Source organism: Equus asinus, chromosome 4 (assembly GCF_041296235.1).
Source record: "Equus asinus isolate D_3611 breed Donkey chromosome 4, EquAss-T2T_v2, whole genome shotgun sequence".
NCBI classification, from domain to species: Eukaryota; Metazoa; Chordata; class Mammalia; order Perissodactyla; family Equidae; genus Equus; species Equus asinus.
This window is the reverse complement of record NC_091793.1, coordinates 110,616,129-110,637,524: the sequence shown is the minus strand read 5'-3', so window position 1 is coordinate 110,637,524 and position 21,396 is coordinate 110,616,129. Positions and strand designations below refer to the sequence as shown.

Below are 21,396 nucleotides of genomic sequence, written 5' to 3'. Positions count from 1 at the left end.
AGAAGAAGTACATGTGAGCATATGGGAAAATATACAACAGTAAAAGAAATACAAATTAAAACAATATGGTGCCTTTTTGTATCGATTAAAACAGCACCAAAAAAGAAAGACAGAAAGAAATTTAAGATAACATCTAATCCTGGTAGAATTGTAAATTAATACAACTGTTTGGTTATCTTTCTGTTTATTTTTTATCTCATCTCTTCTTTTATTCTCTCTACTGGCTTTTTAGCTATCCATCTTTGCATTATTTTTTAGATGTTATTCTAGAGCAATAGTTTCAAACATTTTGGTCTCAAAACCCCTTCATACTCTTAAACCCTTTATATTCTTTATACTCATTGAGGGCCCCAAAGACCTTTTATTATGTGGATTATATCCATTAATATGTTCCATATTAGAAATTAAAACCGAAACATTAACAATATTAATTCATTTTAAAACAACAATAATAAACCCATTACATGTTAACATAAATTACATATTTTAATGAAAATATCTATGTTCCCCAAAAATGTAGTGCAAAGGGTGGCATTATTTTAAATATTTGCAGGTCTCTTTAATGTCTGGCTTAGTGGAAAAAGCTGAGTTTTCATATCTGTTTCTTCATTCGATCTGTCGTGATATGTTGTTTAGGATGAATTACATGAAGGAAATTTGGCCTCACACAGATAGGTACTTGTAAAGGAGAGGAGTTTTTTAATAGTCTTTTAAGATAAGTGTAGGTATTTTTCTTGATATTACACTAAATCTCAGCAATGGTAGTTTCTTAGTTGCAATATGGAATATGAAACCATATCAATGAACTTTTGGTATTCTGCTATATTATAATCCATTGGTACTCCTTGTACATTGAATAGATCTTTTACCCATGCATCATTTTATTACATCGTGCATGCATGCTTTGGAAAAATTTTGTTCCCTGTTTTATGTAGATCTTCCAAATGTTGACACATTTCATTATACAATATTTAAAATTCGTATTTGTTAATATCACCACTATTCTCATCAGGAAAGCCTCTAAGTATTGGGAAGCTGTCAAACTCATGGTTGTGGATACCAGTTTTCCAAAATTTTAATTTTGCCTGAAAGCACAAATACTGTTATTTGTTTTTCTTAGGGTGATAGGCTCATTTTGCTTACTTTTAAGATATGCCGAATACCCACGTCTGAGTAACTTTAGTTTGTGTACGGTCACTCTTTCAAGTAAAAATAGCATTCCATGAAAAAAAGCAGATAGTTTAGTTCACAATGCGAACATTCGTGCAAGAGCTTTTAGCAAATCAGGTGCCGTACTGTAGCATGCAGCAGAAGTGCTTTATGTGTGCTTCTCATTTGTCACATAGGATATTAAAAATATGTGTACCCAAGGGTAAATATTTTATAAAATAATTTTTACTGCTTCATCAAGTACATTCTTCAGTGAATTGAAATTTTTTTAAAACAAAAATTAGTATATTCATTACCACCAACTGGATGGTTTTATAGAATCAATGACTACTAATACATGTTAGTGTTACAGCTTTGTTTCATACTAAGGCAGCTGCAGTTTTGCCCACTATTGTTTTCATACCATCAATGCAAATATCAACACAGTGAAAAAGGCAAATAATGATATTGTTATGAAAATAGTTTTGGCTTTTTGGGTAACCTGAAAGGGTAGACCACACTTTGAGAACCACAGTTCTAAAGGGTACAATTGCTTCCTCAACTTAATACAGTCTGCTTAGAATTAATATTGTACCACATAATATAAAATATAAGAACCTTACAATATGATTCCACTTATTCCTCCAATGTTTATTGTATTGTTGCTATATAATTTACTTCTATATGTGTTATAAGCTCTATAATTCATTGTTATTATTTTTGCTATATATAGATAGTAATTTTTTTAAGGAATTAAGAAAGAGTAAAAAACAATTGTCCTTTGTAATTACCTATATATTTACCACTTCTGGTCTCTTTCTTCTACTCCATAGATCTGAATTTCTATCTGGTACCATTTTCCTTTAGCCTGAAGAAATTTCTTTAGCATTTCTTATAGTGTAGATTCTGCTGGTAACAAATTCTCTCAAATTTTGTTCATCTGAAAATGTCTTTATTTTTAAATTTTGAAAGATATTTTCACTGCTTGTAGAATTCTAGATTGACAGATTTTTTTTCTTTCAGCATTTTAAATATGTCATTCCTTTGTGTTCTGGTCTCCATTTTTTCTGAAGAGAAGTCAGTTGCCATTTGTATTGCATTTCCCCTGCATATAATAGCTCCTTTTGAGATTTCTTTTTATCTTGGATTTTAGCAGTTTTCTGTGCTTTTGTCTTGCCTGGGGTTTGCTCTACTTCTAGATTTATTGGTTGCTTTTTTTAAAATCAAAATTTCTTCAGTTTTTTCATAATCATTCTCTATTTCTGAGACTTCAATATGTGTTTCTTAGATTAATTTGTATTATCCCATAGGTTACCAAAACTTGTACATTTTTTTCCCAATCTTTTTTCTCTCGGTTCTTCAGTTGGAATAATTTCTATACCTTTAAGTCTTTAAGTTGACTGACTCTTTATTTCTGCATTGTCCATAAGCTGTTAAGCCTACCCAATTAATTTTTTATTTCAGATATTGTATGTGGATTAGTTCTAGAATTTCCTCTTAATAGTTCCCATTTGTATCCCAGGGTATACCCATGTATTCATTCATTCTGTCCATATTTTCCTTTAGATCTTTGAATATATTTTTTAAAGCTGTTTTAAACTTCTTGTGTACTAATTACAACATTTGAGTTTTCTCAAAGTCTGTATTTATTGACAGCCTTTTCTCTTGATTAGGATCATATTTTCCTGCTTCTTCACGTGCTAATAGTTTTGATTGTATGGTGGACGTTTTGGTTGATATTTTGTACGGAATCTGGATTATGCTGTCTTTCTTTAAATGTGTTGAATTTTTTCTAACAAGTGGTTAAATTACTGCCAAATCTTGGTCAGGTCAGATTTAATTTTAAGTGTTGTTAGAGTGAGACTGTTTTGGTATTGTCTTAAATTTAGTGTGGTTCTTATTCCTATAGCATGGTATTTTTGGGTGTTAATTGAATACCTGATGTATTCATAGAGGTCTCTCCTGTCTGGCTTAGCCAGAACTCCAATGCCTTGTAGCACTGCACTGCCTATGTCCAGTTAGTTCTGTTTTCTTCACCATCACCCCCAAGAATCCTTTCCACTAGACCCAGTGGAGTCTGTGCTGTGAGTGAGCAGCCAACACCAGCTAAAAACCCTAGGAAAACTCTTGCAGACTTCAGGGGCTCTCCCTTCTGTCCAGCTACTTCTTCTTCAGTATTCTGCTACACAAAGTCTCACCACCTCAGCAACTCTGAACTCTAATCTCTGCCTTCTCAATCCATAAAAACTACCACTCAGTGAGACAGCCAGTCTCTGCTTGGGCTCTGCCTCTGCACCACAGTCTAGAATGTGTCCCAGACAGAAAGCTAGGGTGAATATGGGGATCGACCTTTGGTGTTTCTCTTTTCTTAAGGATCACAGTCCTGCACTGTCTGAAGTGTAGTCCAATGCTTAAAAAAATAGTTGCTTCATGTGTTTTATCCAATTTTATCATTGTTTATGGCAGGAGGGCAAGCCCATTACCAGGTACTCTGTCATGGCCAAAATCTTAAGACCTATACAGCAGTTTTAAGTCATAATTATGAAGATTTTGTAGCTATATAGAAAAATGTGTGTGTTTGTGTGTATGTGGGGGTGTGTGAGTGGGTGGGTATACACAAATATAGGAGGATAAAATTAAGAACTGTTAATCTATTAGGATATTTAAATGACAGGTAAGACTTTTCTTTTTAAATTTTTCTGTTATTGTAATTATAACTATGTAAGAAATATGACTTGTTGTGGAATTAAAGATTATTGAAATAATTTTAAGCTGAAACTAATAAACTCCATTTCTTCCTTTTACCTAAGAATAAATATTTTATTGTTAATTCACTAGTCACTTAATACATTTGTTAAATTTGTCTTTAAATTTTGTTCTATAATGAGATTTTACGTACATAATAAATGACAGACAGGAAAATGTTCTATACACATAGCTTACACTGGGTGCTTTGGTTTATATCTGATTGTTAAAAATTACAATAGCACCACATTCAGCAGAATTTTCTATAGGTAGGATCCTCAAAAATATTAGTACTCAAGCTAAACAACAGTGGGGAGGTGTGTGTGTGCATGTGTATGTTTTAATTTTTCCAAACCAAACCAAGTGTACAATTATATGGACTGTTGTTGTCGTCAGCTTAAAGCTAAAGCAAGGAATCATCATTCAATTGTACTATACATGTAAAGGAATAGGAAACACACACACATACATACATGTACACATATAAACTGATGTCATGGGAATTATGACTACCACAAAATTATAAGACTAATTCTCCCAGCCATATTGTGAAAATTTCTTAGACAAAACTCCTGGGCCAGCCCTGTGGCCTAGTGGTTAAGTTCAGCATGCGCCTCTTCAGTGGCCTGGGTTCACTTCCCAGGCATGGACCTATACCACTCATCAACGGCCATGCTGTGGTGGCGACCCACATACAAAATAGAGGAAGATGAACACAGATGTTAGCTCGGGGTTAATCTTCCTCCAGCAAAAAGAGGAAGATTAGCAACACATGTTAGCTCAGGGTGAATCTTCCTCAGCAAAACAACAAAAAACAACAAACTCCTATCTTTTATTTTTGAGATTTTTTTTTTCTCAAATTCAAGTTTTCAGGAAAAATGTTCAATATATTCTGTATTTTCTGCTTAATTCTCTTTTTTACTTTTTTCGTTTTTAAGAAAGCCTATCTTCCCTTTTCTTATTATAAGTATTGCTGGGTTTTCCCACAAAGCGGATGATATAAAGTTTTAATGACCATTGTTATGTCTTAAACATATAGTAGTGTTTTTATGTAGTTTCTTAAAAAATTATTTCTAGTTGAAGCAGCTTTACAATATTAAGGAAATTTTAAGACAATTCTCTCTTAATTTCACTATTCTCACATAATTGTTTTTATTTCACCCAATGTGTATATAATTTTCTATAATTGTGATTATAATTTATGTGTAATTTTGGGGTCTGCTGTTTTAACCTCAGGTTATTTCATAAACATTTTTACATGTTGTTACATAACCTTCATATTTATCATTTTAAATGTCTGTGTAACATTCCTTTGAGTTACCATAATTTTTTTTATTACCCAGTCACTGAGGTTGTTTCCAATATTTAACTATATTATATTTGGTATTCCAGTGAAGATCATTGTACAGATACTTCTCTGTCCAGAACTTCTCTGTTCTTTTGAGTTACTTCATTACAATGAATTCCAAGAAGTACAATTCATAGGTCAAACAGTGTGAACCATTTTTTTCCTTGGGTGGTGGTGGTGGTGGTTGTCACATACCTGATTATTTTCAGTTTGTTTGTTAGTTAATTCTGTGCTGAAATTTTATTGCAATTGTATTTATTGCTTATAAACCTGAATGATTCTTATTACTATCTGTTGGGTTTTGGTATACACGAATCAGACTTTTCTAATATAAAGAACTGCCATAAAGCAGCAGGTCTGCAGGAAGTCCCCATAAATACAATAGGAGCATTTTATAGGTTCGCTGGGGATTCTATAACTGTACGGTGGAAAATCTGTTCTGCAGCAGCTTAGGGTATAATATTCCCCTCACTTAGCAGTTAAGAAAATGAAGCAACATAAAGAACAGTGTAAGGAAGTTAGAGCAATTTAAGAATAACTAAATCTATTAAATGCTCAGGAAGAAGCAAGTTAAACTAACAGTTTAAAACAAATGCTTAAAGCTAAAGACCACATAAACTCTCATTGTCTCGGAGCTTCATTCTTTACAGGCAAATGGATTGTTTTATTTTCTTATATGTTATGGAAATTCATAGATGAGAAACTTGTCCGCGGTCTTAATAATACTGTTTTTTCAGTAAGTGACTGTTGCCTGTAATGTCATAACTTTCATGTAATAATATTCTCTCTATATTTATATGTACAGAATGTAAAGTATGGTTGCCAGCTCCAAGTTATATATGTGATTGCTCACATATATTAAAATGAGTCAAAACAAAATTCTGTTCTAATCTCATTCTTTAAAGCAAGTGACAAAGCTGCTTAATGATTATTTGGGTTGTAACTGATTAGGTTTTATTTGAAATAATGGTGGTTAAATTTTCACCTGTGAAACTGTGATTTTTACATTATCATTTGCTTTTCCTGGGGACTTCAGTATGCCAGTTTTAATCCTTCTTAAAAGAAAGCAGTTTCTCACCTTTCAATGGTGGTATTTTTAGCCAGGTCACTGGAATATACTCTCTCATATCTGATTGCATAAACATGACTTAAAATAGTACCAAGCTTAGCATCATTCCACCCAAACCAACTTCTTATTCTCTGATTGTTACCCTGACTTTCCACGCTACCCAGTTTTAAGACCTTGAAATCATTCCTGACTCTTCTTCTTCTCTCCCCAACGTGTCGTTAATCTCCAGGTCATAACTACAGTTTTTTCACCGTGTCTCCCCTTCTAGTCTTCCTTTCTGTTTTCCATGTGAGATAGCTACAAATACCAAGTGATAATAATGTTAGAGATTTTTCTTACAGTTATCAATGAGCTATATGGAACTTGAATTTGGGGTATGTGATTTCTTTATTGTTTAGAAAAATGGTTTATTTCAGGAAATTACATTTCTCACTTATAGTTTTACCTGTTGCAAAAAAAGAAATGCAAGCTTTGTTAAAACAAAACAAAACAAAATCACCTTTTTTGTATAAAGATCTCGCTTCTATTCCAAGAAAGACATTTTTGTGGCAGAAAATAACGTCTTCTCATATAGGGAAAGTAAATTCTGAAACTAAAAATTCTTAAAGAAAATGCCAGCTCTTAGAAAGGTGACCCTTTTATATGCTTTATAATCTGTCATTTAAATGTAAATGAATCCACTTACAGAAATTAAGGCAGCTAATAAGAAAAATCTAAAATTACTTAAAAAACTGTACAAAATATTTTAAAGCATATCTCTTTGACAGGAAAGTATTAGAATACAAATATTATAAGAGGAGCATTTAAAAACTGTTAAAGAATGCCCTATTCATAAATTAACAAAAAGACAGATTTAACCTTAGAGTAAAATACAGTAAACCATACCAGCATCCAAATAATCGTGCACCATAGTGCTCCTAGGACATTACTTCAGCAATCATTTCTAAAATGTGGCTGCAGCTTGCAACACAACCAGATTTAAGCAGGACCATGGGAGTTCCACAGTTGTACTAGCATTGTTAGACGGAACATCTGACGCAAAATATATTTATTCGACATGGAATTCATTTGTCTTTGACTCATCTAGAGTGAAAGATGTATCCCGTCACCTTTTTCTGCCTTCTTCAATTACAAAGCATGTTTTACAATCTTTTTATTTTTTGATAGGGATCACATGCAATGGTCAAAAGAAGAAGAAGCAGCAGCCAGAAAAGAAGTTGAGGAAAACTCAGCTGTGAGAGTCCTTCTGGAAGAGCAAGGTAGGCAACTACATGGTGCAGCTCCCGGAGCCTGACTTTTCTGTTTGACCTTCCACTGATTCAGTTCACACCATAGTCTCTTTTCTTCCTAGTTGTAGCATTACTTTGAAAGTTCTTAGACCAATCCACTTGGTTCATTTGGGAGAATTCCCAGTTATTCTAGTGTTGTAGGACCAAAGTTAATGACGTAAATTCTGTATTCACCCTTTATTTGCTCTTTTAGTATCCATATTATTGCTTTTTCTGGAAGATACACACACACGGGTGGCATTTCAAACAAGATATGAATACATAACTTTACAATTTTCCTCTTGTTATGCATCCTTTAGAATGCTGTTGTGCATTTCACTTGCTAGGTATGTTCCACAAATTCAAAAACATTGAGTGAAGAAGGTAAAATCATATCAAAATGTTGCTGGTCTTTTAGGATAAAGATAAAGTTTCAATAAGGCTTTAAGATACTTTTCTTGGAAGCCTTTGATATTTAGAGTTTAATTTAGGTAAGGCCTTGCCAACCTTCAAAAATGGCTTCTAAAAAATTGGCCCATGCTTCTCTCACAAAAACAGAAGATAACAAGTGTTGGTGAGGATGTGGAGAAATGGAACCCTTGTGCACTTTTGGTAGAATTGTAAAATGGTGCAACCTCTAAGGAAAACAGTATTGAAGCTCCTCAAAAAATTAAAAATGGAACTACCATATGATCTAGGAATCCCACCTCTAGATATATAGCAAAAAGAATTGAAAGCAGAGTGTTGAAGAGATATTTGCATACGCATGTTCATAGCAACAGAATTCACAATAGGAAAAGGTGGGAATAACTCAAATGTCCATTGATGGATAAATGGATAAACAAAATGTAGGATATGCATACAATGGAAGATTATTCAGCCTTAAAAAGGAAGGAAACCATGTCACATGCTATAATCTGGATGAACCTTGTAGACATTATGTTAAGTGAAATAGGCTAGTCACAAAAAGGCAAATACTATATGATTCCATTTATATGAAGTATCTAAAGGAGTCAAATGCATTGAAACAGAAAGTAGAATGGTGTTACCAGGGCCTAGGGGAAGCGGGGAACAGAGTTGTTTAAGGGTATAGAGTTTCAGATTTTCAAGGTGAGAAGGTTCTAGACATCTGTTTCACAACATTATGAATATACTTAACACTACTGGACTGTACACTTAAAAATGGTTAAGATGGTAAATTTTATGAGTTTTTTACCACAATTTTTTAAAAAGCACACTAAGAAAAATTTGGCCTATGTCCTTCTCACTGCACTGCTGGGAACCCACAGACACTTTTTTTTTTTGAGGAAGATTAGCCCTGAGCTAACTGGTGCCAATCCTCCTCTTTTCACTGGGGAAGACTGGCCCTGAGCTAACACCCGTGCCCATCTTCCTCTACTTTATACGTGGGACACCTACCTCAGCACGGCTTGCCAAGCAGTCCGCACCCGGGATCCGAACCGGCAAACCAAGGGCCGCCAAAACAGAATGTGCACACTTAACCGCTGCGCCACCAGGCCGGCCCCAACCTGTAGACACTTTGACAAACCCCTGCACTTTCTAGATAGGAATTTCTACCTTATTTTTCTTAAAATTATTTCTCCTTTAAAAAAGGTTTGTTCTTTTTTCTTTTTTAAAAAAATAGTTTATTGAAGTACCAAATACACACAGAAATTTAGACAACTCATAAATGAATTCTGACAAACCTTAATGAATTTTCTCAAGAGCCAACTCAAGAGACAGAATATTACTAGTAACCCAGAAACTTCCTGATGCTCCATCGTGATTACAATACTTCCCCCAACCCTTCGGACCCCACAAAGAGCAACCACTTTTCTGGCTTCTAATACCATAGATTAGAACAGCTTGGTTCTGGTCATCAACATTTCTCCGTCCCTCTTGTAGCATTATCAGTACCCCTTAGATGGAGCAAGTGTCAGCAAACTCTGGCCATTAGCGAAATCCAGCCCACTGCCTGTTTTTGTAAATAAAGTTTTATTGGAACTCATACGTACTCATTTGTTTACATATAGTCTATGGCTGCTTTTGAGCTTACGTCTACAGAGTTGAATAGTTGCAACAGAAACTGTATGTAGCCCACAAAGACCGCTTAGTATCTAGCCCTTTACAGAAAACATTTGCCAACCTCTGAGCTAGAATTTTCAGGACAGATTGATCAGCTGTCCTGAAACGCCCCAGGGAAAGATGTTTGCTTTCCTCTGTGCAAGCTAAGCATAATGCAAATCAGTAATCCCACTGGTAGTTAACTGTTGTTCTGGTGACTTTAGTCTAAAGGCTAAAGACTTTAGGCTAAAGTTTGAGGCAAAGGTAGCTGTGGAAACTGCGCTAATGAAACAGCCGTCATTAGCTGCCCTTAACCAGTGAAGTGGGCAGTGCATCGTTGATAACCTGTCTTATCCTCTGGCATCATTTGCTGTTCCTTAGGGCTAGTTCTCCTTCCTTATCCTAAGGATGAATGTATCCTGGAGGGAGGACAGGAAAGAAGAGCACCTGATCCACAATGGAACCATTCTATTTTTATGAGCTCCAGCCATGCAGTCCCAGAGTGGGCTATGGCCAGGGAGTGTTGGGGTTGGATTTGAGGGTGCATACCAGTGGCAATTCTGCTTACAAATCAGCCAACATTGCATTCCTTTGCAGGAACTCTGTCACACTATTTCTGAGGAAGTATAATTTTGCTTCTTTGCCAGCAGCTGCACAGACATATTTTCCATATTACTCAAGCTTCTGCTAGTGGCCACCTGGACGTGACAGAAAGAGTCAAGCCTAAACCGAATTAAAGTTATCAGTCATCTTAATTCGTTTCCAGGAAGTTAAAAATTATCCACAGTATATTACCTGATAATATAAAAAAACAAGAATGTTTTTCACACTTTTTTGAATATTTCTGTTTAGAAGATAAATAGATGAGCAGTGCTGATAATGTTCCCTTTAAGTGCTCTGTACGTGGCTGCCTATTTTGGCCTATTTATGTTAACAATGAACTTGAGTGAAGCTAATGAGAAGGTTATTTTAGGGCCTTGGAAACCGCAGTAAAGGAAAATGACGGTTCCCACAGAACCATAGTGTGACTGAAATAGAAAGGTGGTGACTGGCCTCTCTCTATAGAAGCAGGAAAAGCAGGCTGGAGAGGACTGATGTTACTGCTTTGAAGCGTTTGGTTTGCTTATTAGCATGTCCAGTCTCTTTCTGAGCAAGTTTTCTTGCTGCTATGGACAAAGAACAAAAGATTCCATTTTAAAATGGCTCAAAGTGATTGAGGTTTCCGCTGGGCCCCTCCGCGTCCCCCTGTAACACTACTCAGTGAGGTGGGCTTCGTACGTCAGGGAACTGCTGCAAGGAGAGGAACACACAATGAGGGTGACCGTTTGTTCACACTTAAGCAAGGTTGTGCAGAGCAGCAGCTGAGGCTGCTGTGAGGGTGGCAAAGAAAGAAAACTTTTGTCCTGAGGACCTGTGTTGAGTGACAGGACATTACAGTGACAGTAAATACCTATCCAGCCACCCAATCCAGTCTCACCAGGGCTTATAGACCTGCTAGTCTGCGGAAGCCCTAGGTGAGCCTTCTAATTTGGTATTTAATGTCTCTGATGAATATGGGTCAAGGTGAATAGATTCATTTAAAAGCTCTACTCCCAAACTTTGTGAAAACCCAAAGGAAGCTCTGACCTGGTTCTTCTCCCAGTGCCTCTGTTAACCACTGTCTCTTCTTATCTAGGAGAGTCCTAAGTCTTTGAAAGAGCTAGTTTTCTCCCATCAGAAACATTTCATTTGCAGATTATTATACAGCATGAGCACTGTTTATTGATCTTATCTCACTTATTTTAATGCCCCTGGGAGGAAATACTCGTTTTTCTCCCATGCTGGCCAACTCTCCAGCACATTTCTTTTGGTCTCTGTGTGTGCCATTCTCTCCTGTCACTCCCATTTCCCATTTCTCACCTATTGTCTCAGCTGTTGGTGAGAACTGAAGTCAGGAAACACCCTCACAGTTCTGACAATAAGAACTTATCCATCACAAATAATACAGTCTCTTGCTGTGGGATGGTTGTCGTTTCATTTCTGTGATTAAAATGTATAGCATCCAGGCTCTCATTAGCAATATTCCTTTCAGTTAGATGTCCAGATTAATGATTTTTAATTCCACATTTCCTTGTAGTAATTTCTTTTAAATTTTATTATAGCTCATATTTCTTTTAAAAGCAGGTTAATTCAGAGAAATGAGAAAGATACATTTGGCAGTTTTTGAGTTAACATGATTATAGTTTATAATTTCCTAAAAACATCTCCAGTGTGTTATATCTCAGCTGGTTATTTAGCAAATGTAATGGGTTTTTTAAACTTAATAACAAGAGCAGCTGCTGTTTTTACTTAAAATATCCTTGTAAATAACTGCCTATCTAGGGTGAGTTATCTATGTCAAGCAAAATAGTAAAAGAATCTCACTTTACCTTACCTTGTGAATTCTTTACCCCCGAGCGTGTCCTATGTGAGGAAAAATAAAGTAGCTAAAAGTTTCGTGTGCTGATAAATTTAGGGTACTTGTTTATAAGTCAGCTTTGGTTGTTTAAAATTTCATGCAGTGCTCTTGGAAATATACTTTCCATTTCATAACTTCAAGAATTTTCCTTTATTAGACAATGAACTTTATCAGTGATGTGGAAATTTCCAACTTTGAGAGCTCAGGTATTTGTGTAATTGATGTGCAAAAATAACTTTAAATTGCTTTTTTTTACATTGCAACTTAGAATAAATTTTCATAATTCATATTCATTGTATCATATATGTCAGATACATAAATGGTTTAATTCAATTTCTTAGTTGTGATATTCAGGGTGATTCAGGGTGAATTCTGAATATGTGAGTATAGTTAGTGTGTCACATTCCTTCTTGCTCTCAGCAGTATTGAATTTAGTAGGTGAATAATTGAGAAGTTGTTTCATCTGGCTGTGGTTAAACAGATCACTACATCTTTTTTACTGCCATTGGCATGGAGCAATTAATTCTGAATCAGCAACCCAGGAAAGTGAAAGGAAAAAATGATCCTCCAAGAAAAATTGATCATTAATATACCTGTTTAGAAGGTCAATTGGACAAGATGAAGACAGGGCTGATTTCCCCACACTATATTCTTTTATCATTATTGGCTTGAACTTGAGATGAATTAACAGCAAGTTGAAACTAAATTTTTCACTCATGGTCAGAAAAATAGCTCTTCCAATTCCTCTGTTATCACAGATACTCTTGCAGTTCAGGAAATTAAATTATCCACTGAAGGTGTTTATGTTGTCTCATAACTATAATGATGAGTTGATTGACCTTCCGTAGGGTCTCAGAAGTTGTCACACATTGCTGGGAACTGTGGAGTTGCCAGCGTTGATTGAAGATTCTGCTGAAAGCACAGCTTTAAAAAGCAAAAAAAAAGTTCCCGCCCATTAGCCTTTAACCCAGCCCATCCCAGCCCATCCCAGGAGCTCTTTCTCTGTTCTGTTTCTATCCCACAAACCAGCCTATTCTCTTAGAGCTTTTTCTTTTTTGAGGAGGATTGTCCCTGAGCTAACATCTGTGCCAGTCTTCCTCTATTTTGTATGTGAGACACTGCCTCAGCATGGCTTCATGTGTGATCTGTAGTTTGGTGCCCAGGATCAGAACCCACAAACCCTGGTCTGCTGAAGCAAAGGGTGGAAACTTAACCACTATGCCACCTGGCTAGCCCGCACTTAGAACATTTTGTGTTCCCATTGCTCATTGTAATTTCTTCATACAACCTTGCCTGGTTTATATAATTCAAAGAATAGGGTTTAATTATGTATTTTTGATCTGTTTGTATGGAGATTCACTTCCATCAGCAATATTTTTACAATCTACTTATATAAGTCATGCTGAGGTTTTAATGTCAACTTGATGCTTCCTAATAAGAGGAAAGTACAGAACTAGAGAAACAGAGATTATTTTAAGAAATATTTTGGAGTGGGTTAATATTGATTTTGTGTTAGGAAGGCAAGGTAGTATAATGGTTAAGAGCATGATCTCTAAAGTCCAATAGACTTGGTCCAGGTGACTGGCTCAGCTCCTTCTGGCTGAGTAAGCTTGGCGAAATTTTTTATTCCCTCTGACCTTGAATTTCTTTGTCTGTAAATTGGAATAATAATATGTCTCTCTGAAAGATATCATTAGGATTAAATCGGAAAAAATCCAAGTAAAGCATTTGACATAGTGCCTGGCACATAATGAACACTCAGTGTGTGCTATTATTGTTATTTTTAATGTTATTGTTTTGGTATAATGATTTATGTCATTGTTTGGCTTTTTCCTCCTAATTCCTGAGTGGGAAATACTTGAAAAAGGCTTGAAAGTGTATATATTAGCAGACCTTGACCATCGTCTTCTAATAGTAATCAGATCCTTTTTAAAGATTGCAGAGGCTAGGGTTGAATTTAGGTCTTGACATATTTGGTATCTGAACCCGATTCCAGTCACCTCAGTGCAGATTCATTTTCTTTATAAACTGTAGAAATTAAAATAGTAGTACAGGCTCCTATTTATGACAGCAATCTGAGCCAGGATTTTGTAGTTTGTAGAAGTGATACTGTTTAACGTGCTCCATAATTTCATGGGGTTTAATAGGTCTAATAGGAAAGTACGTAGACGTTTTAGAGTTTAAACAGGTGTTAGAGATACTCTAATTCAACCTGTCATCAAATGAGGAAACTGTAGGCAAGTTTAATGAAGAATTCAACTAAGATTTTTTATCTTTGTGTAAAATGTAAATAAAACTTTGCAAAAGAAAGAACTACCTAATAATCATTAAGTTGTTACCATCACTCCAAATTTTCATCTGATTGTTATAAATAAATATGAAATATATTTTAGAGTTGCAATCAGTGTATAGACCATTCTGTGTGAATGTTTTCTCTTAATATTATCCTTTCAATTTTAATTATTAATATGGTTACTCTCTTTTGGGCTGCATGGTTTGCTTGGTCATTCCTATGTTGTTGGGTATTTGAGTTATTTCCCACTTTTTCCTATTATAAGTAGCACTGCTATGAACATCTTTTCTTTCAAGTTATTCCCCTGCTGTCTACCCCCCTCCAATTAATTCCTAGGGTAATATTCCTGCAAATTAATCAAAGTAATGTATTACATTCTAGTTACTGATAGCTTCGAACTCACTTCACAAATACCTTGGTATTGCAACTCAGATACTAGAGGTTTGACTAAATGTAGGTCTTCTTAGGTAGTTGCTTTTATTAAGCAGAAAAATCTTTTTAGCAGCATAGAGTGAGCTACAAAGAGAATTTTTAAGGGAAAAGGAAGAAGAGAAGGTGTGAGAAGACCCGGGGGAAATTTGACAGTTTCCTAATTCCTCCTGAGTCTGATTTTCAGAATGTTGTTTTGTTTTCTTATACAGCATATCAGGTACACTCGAGTTTTTAAAAGCAGAGATAGAACTATTTTAAAGATAAATATATAACATTTTTGGATTAATCATAAATAGGCTTCTGTCCATTAGTGCAGATGTGAGCATGTTTTAGTCTTCAACATCACATAATTCTTTTGTTACGGAGATCTACTTTCATTTCTCAGACCTTAAATACAGATTCGAGTTTCTGTCTTTATAACAGTCCTGCTGCCAGATAAAATTCAGCTTTGATGGGAAGGAAGTCTTGTGGCCAGATGGGTGGAGATCCATGATACAAGGCCATAAAGATAAAAATGGAAAGAAAAGGAAAACTAAAGGGCTTCAAGACAGGGCTCTGTAACAAAGAGGAACCTGACTATAGGCAGTGCTCGTTCTGAAGACAGGGGCTTCTTTAAAGTTATGAAAGGAATGAGTCCATTATTTTTATTTTTAGTTTAGTTTAATTTATTTTTGGAATAGATAGTAATTTCACACAGATCAAAATTCAAAGGAAAATTCTTCCTCAAACCCAGGTCTCTCCCCCAGCTACTCAGTTCCCCTCTTACAGGCAACCAGTATTACTAATTATGTGATTGTCCTTCCAGAAATGTTCTGTACAGATGCAAGTAAATATGTGTCTAAACATACACGTATGTTTCTGTGTATGCACGCATGTGTATTCTGTTTCTTCTTGTTCTAACAAATGGTTGCATCATATACATACTGTTCTACACTTTGCTTTTTTGCCTAACATTAAATCTTGGAAATTATTCTGTATCAATAGAAGGTTTCTTATTCTTTGAAACACTTTAAAAATGTCATGTGTCTACATTGGGTGAAAATAATTCTTAACCCAAGGGTTGGGCCTAGGGATTAGGCCTGGTACATAATAGTATCCAAGAAATGTTTGTTGAATGAATGAAGGAGTGAGGGAATTAATTATCTTATTAATTTAAGGTACAAATAGAAAGAAGCAAAAAGCTAAGAACTACCTGAAGCTCTGAGACTGTTGACCTAATCCTGACCCTGGGACCCAGGGAAATCTAAGGGATGACATCACAAAATGTACATCTCTTTTAAAGAGGCATCGGAAACTCTCTTTAAGGCTTCATCATACTAGGAGATGGCAATAGGAAGAGATGCCTCTGGAGGTGGGGGAAGAATGGAGTTACAGGATGGCCCCTAGACTCCCAGAGTCGGGATATGTGGTCCTGGTTCTGCTGTGACAGAGCTCTGGGACCTGGAAGAAGTGGGTTCATCTCTCTGTGCTGTCCTTTCTTCAAAAGCAAAACAAGGCAGTTGGAGTAGATTATTTCAGTGGAACATTCTCACTCTAAGATTATGTCATTTATAATTTTGCAATTTCCTGTCTGATTACCAATGTGTTGAAACTGCAAAGAGACAAAAAATGAAGTGTCCTTTCTCTAAGATAATATAGAGCCTTACAGGTTATTGGTAAAAATGTGATTATTAAGATTATTAAGATTCCAAGATTAGACTGTAGAAAGTAATTTGCAACAATTATATTCCTTACAGAAATTTATTGGCCAAACTATTAAGACAGAAGCAGATTTATGGGGGTAGGACTAAATACCCCACACATTGACACATTTTGAGGGAATTAATATTACGTAGTTTTGGCCTTTAATAAGTAAAAGAAAAAAATCAGGCAAATAAAATTTACTATAATATTAAAGCTATTCGATAATAAACATAATTGTTATAAATGATAATATATTTAACAATAATTATTAAATATAGTTAGTTATTAAAATAGTAACTAATAGTAAATATAATTCATAGTAAAATAAATCTTTTTTCTCTTTATTTTAGTTAAGTATGAAAGCGAAGCTAGTAAATATTGGGACACATTTTACAAGATTCATAAGAATAAGTTTTTCAAGGATCGTAATTGGCTGTTGAGGGAATTTCCTGAAATTCTTCCAGTTGATCAAAAAACTGAAAAGAAGATGAAAGAATTATCAAGGGATCACATAAAAACTAATGCTGCAAATTGTTTTTCAAGAATGCACTGCCCTAGTCTGCCTGAATTAAAAAGTCATTACAAGAAAAGTTCTAGCTCGTCAGATGGGCAAAGCAAAGCAGTGTCTGATTTTTCCAACCTGGACTCGGAAGAACACAGAAAAGGACCTCTGAAGGCGGAGTTGTTTCCTGGTAGCAATGCCACTTTCAGAATCCTAGAGGTACGGTACTGCAGGGCCAAGACAGGAGGTGGCAAATCACTTTAAAATGTGCATTCCATATCACGTTATGAACTATCCAGATTTTTTAGGGGGAAAATGATCAAATCTAACTAAATAAGTGTAAATAAGTCTAACTAACTAAATAAATCTAACTAAATAGATAAATGTTCAGTATACTTTTGTGCATAAAAAATATTTAAGGAAACTCATCTTTAATCGGGCAGACTTTAAGTTTATAGTTTTATTTTTTTTTCAATTTGTCTTTTGGTGGTTTTTTTTAAAGATTCTCAGTGAGCTAATGTCTGTTGTCTATCTTCGTCTTTTTTTTTTCTTCTCCCCAAAGTCCCCCAGTACATAGTTGTATATTCTAGTTGTAGGTCCTTCTGGTTCTGCTATGTGGGGCGCCACCTCAGCATGGCCTGATGAGCAGTGCCAGGTCTGCGCCCAGGATCTGAACCAGTCAAACCCTGGGCCACCAAAGCAGAGCACAGATTTAACCACTCGGCCACGGGGCCAGCCCCTGTCTTTTTTAATTTCTGACTTGAAGCCAGTTTTAAATACCAATAAAGTTTTGATCCTAATTTCTCTCTTTTTCTGTTATTACCCCCTTTTAGGTGAAATAGAAATAAAGTGAGATATATAATTTGCTTTAATCTGGTATAGACCTTGATTTTCTATTTTGGAAAATAAGCGTTTTCCTTCTGATTATAAAGGGAGTATATTTGATTACAGAGATTTTGCTAAGGAGTAGGTGAGAGAAATAAAATTATCTACAATCCCACAAACAAGGAATTTAAACACTTTAACATTTTACTGACTTTTTTCTCCTTTTTGTTTATATTGTTTTCTATAGTTCAGCTATACTGTACCTGTATTTGGGGGTTTTGCTTTGTTTCTATGTAATATTATATTCTAAGCAGTTTTCTCTATCTTTAAAAATTTTCTGTAACATTTTCACGGCTGCAAAATATTTTACTATGGGGAGTATAGTAATTCTACTTATCTATTTTCATACAACTGGGCATTTAAATTGTTTTCAGGTTTTCTACAGCAAACATCTTTGGGTATAGACTTTTCTGCACTTTCTTTTATTATCTTGGGTTAGATTTACTAGTTCATAACTTATAAAAAATTTTTTATTTTAAAGATTTTATTTTTCCTTTTTCTCCCCAAAGCCCCCTGGTACATAGTTGTATATTTTTAGTTGTGGGTCCTTCTAGTTGTGGCATTTGGGATGCTGCCTCAGCATAGCCTGATGAGCGGTACCATGTCTGCACCCAGGATTGGAACTGGCAAAACCCTGGGCCACTGAAGTGGAGCACACAAACTTAACCACTCGGCCATGGGGCCGGACCCTAAAAATTTTTAATATTCTTAAAATGTGTTGACAAATTATTTTCTAAGAAACTGTACTAACACCAATTCGCAGCAGTGGAGATCTGTTTCATCACATTCTTATTGGTTGGAATATTCTTATTTTAGTGCTTTCTGCTTTGTTAGACAAAAATTATACCTTGTTTTATTTATTTATTTTTTTGGTGAGGAAGATTGGCCCTGAGCTAACATCCATTGCCAATCTTCCTCTTTTCTTTTTTGCTTGAGGAAGATTGTCCATGAGCTAACATCTGTGCCAGTCTTCCTCTATTTTGTATATGGGACCCTGCCACAGCATGGCTTGATGAGCAATGTGTAGGTCTGTGCTGGAGGTAAAGGGCTGGGGAGTGGTGGGGACAGGGAATCCAAACATGTGGACCCTGGGCCACTGAGGCTGAACGTGAACACTTAACTACTACACCACTGGCCTGAGGGCCCCCCCTTGTTTTAATTTGCATTTCTTTGATTATTAAATAGGTCACATAGTTCTTCAAATGTTTAGAAGCCATCTGTACTTTTGTGTTCTGTTTATTTTCTTTGCTTATTTATCTGTTGTTTTTTAAAATTAGCTGTGCCCTTTATCATATTTATTGCAAATGTTTTTTTTCACAGTGTGTGGTCACCTTTTAATTTGGTTTGTTTTGGGGTTTAGTGTGTAAAATTTTAGATATTTTCATAGTCAAATTTCTCAGTATTATTCTTGTCCTTTTGGCTTGAGAAAACTCTCCTATACCCAGAGATGCAGTAAATTTTTTCTACTTTTTTTTTTAAATAAAAAATCTGATGTTGGTGAGGAAAATTTAGCCTTGTTTTTGATATTTGTTTATTCTTTTGATTTTAGGTTGGCTGTGGTGCTGGAAATAGTGTTTTTCCAATTCTGAACACTTTGCAGTGAGTTTTAGAGTTTTCTCTTACAAAATTTTACATATGTATGGGATGTTGGGAAATTCTGGAAACATGTTGTCATGTATATGCCATAGTGTTCTTGTTCCCATATGAACAATAACTAAAGCAAATTTCAAAAGAAGTGTCTTAGTCTTAGTGGCTAATTTCATGTGAACTTGGAATTACTCTGAAAATAGTGTTTAACAGCCATGGGTTGTCCACCATGGGTTGAAGTAATTTTTTTTTTTTAAAGATTGGCACCTGAGCTAACAACTGTTGCCAATCTTCTCTTTTTCCTTCTTCTTCTTTTTTTCTGCTTTTTTTCCTCAAATCCCCCCAGTACATAGTTGTATATACTAGTTGTGGGTCCTTCTAGTTGTGGCATGTGGGACGCCACCTCAACGTGGCCTGATGAGCAGTGCCATGTCCGCACCCAGGACCCGAACCAGCAAAACCCTGGACCCCTGAAGTGGAGCACGTGAACTTAACCACTCGGCCACAGGGCCGGCCCCAAGGGTTGAAAGTAATTTTTTAAGCTTTTGTTTGTATGGATGAGAGAATAAGAAAAGAGCAAGAGATTTAATCTTCCCACTAAACTGTGAATTGCTAAACTTCAGAGATTTATTTGCTCCTCCAGGATACATACATATTTTACACATAGAGAATTGAGTTTAAAGCTTACACTTTAACCTTCATTCTATTTTGTCATCACTTCTGGAGTCACACCCGGTATAAAACCTCCCTGTGTCAAATGATTGTCCCTATACTTGAAATTGTTTAGAGGTAACAGCAACTAACCCTAAGACAAAAAAGCAGAGGTAGATGACAGGGCTCTCCTGGCCTGCCCTTCCTGTTCACATATACGTCTTAGTATTTCCATGGATGAAGAAGACACACCTTACAAAGCTTTTCTAACACCTTTTACCCATGGTTGGTCTGTCAAGTTTTATTTTTTTTTTAAGTTTACATAATAGCTTTCATGTTATTTTTCCATTATAAAACCAACATAAGCACATTCCAGAACGTTTCCATTAGAGGAAAAGGGGAGGGCGGGGGATCACCCATCATCCTAACATAGCTGCTGACATGTGTATTTTTAAATTTAATGATGCTATATTTTTAACTTTTCATTATGAAAATGTAAAAGCATTCGAAAAGTAAAGAGTAGTTCAGTAAATTCTCATATACCCACCCCCTTGATTCAGTAGTATTTAACATAATGCCAACATCATGACACTTTATTTTAAAATACTTATGATATAGCTGAAAAAAATCAGGACATTCTTCATCACTATTATAAATCTAACATAATAGCTAGTAAGTAATTCCCTAATATTATCAAATCACCAACTAAAGTGACCAGGCAGAAATGAAACTGGCGGATTTGCAGTTCTGAATGGCCTTTCTCCTTTTGTTTTTATTTTCTTTGTTTTCCCCTTTTTCAATTTCTGGGCCAAAATTTTCTTTTCTTTTATACCACATAGCCAGGTTCGTTCACCCTAGTGATGTCCGAGCTTATAATATACATAAATCTACTACATGGGCAGTTGATTTTGTGTTACTTTATGACTAATCTCAAGGTATTATTTAGCATGTCATTTCTTTATGTCTTGTTTCTCCAACCACTGTTTATATTCCTTGAGGTAGAGAACATATTTTGTCCTAATCTGATTTTACAGGTATCCTAACAGTACAATACAATATAGATAGAGCTCAATACATATTTACTGATTAATATCTCTGATTCCCCACTTGTTAGTTGCATTTTTTTCTCTCTGCTCCCTCCAACTAATAATTGCAAGCTCTTGCCTCCTCACTCTCTCTTTCTTCTTGGCTGTGTCTATTTTTGCCTCATATCCATATTTTAGAAATCACTGTAGCTCAATAACCTGAGATAATTAATTCATCTTTAAAAGGCAACCAGTGAT

General features: G+C 35.4%; 1 protein-coding gene across 5 annotated transcripts in view; it reads left to right on the top strand.

Annotated features, from left to right (window-relative positions):
* METTL8 (methyltransferase 8, tRNA N3-cytidine) overlaps positions 1-21,396 on the top strand; it is an 82,290-nt gene that overhangs the window by 41,889 nt on the left and 19,005 nt on the right. For all 5 annotated transcript variants that reach the window (XM_070508091.1, XM_070508093.1, XM_014846601.3 and 2 more), the window contains 3 exons: positions 7,479-7,570; positions 16,839-17,209; positions 19,425-19,474. In XM_070508091.1, coding sequence (XP_070364192.1) covers positions 7,479-7,570; positions 16,839-17,209; positions 19,425-19,474 — 513 coding nt within the window. The remainder of the gene's footprint in view (positions 1-7,478; positions 7,571-16,838; positions 17,210-19,424; positions 19,475-21,396) is intronic.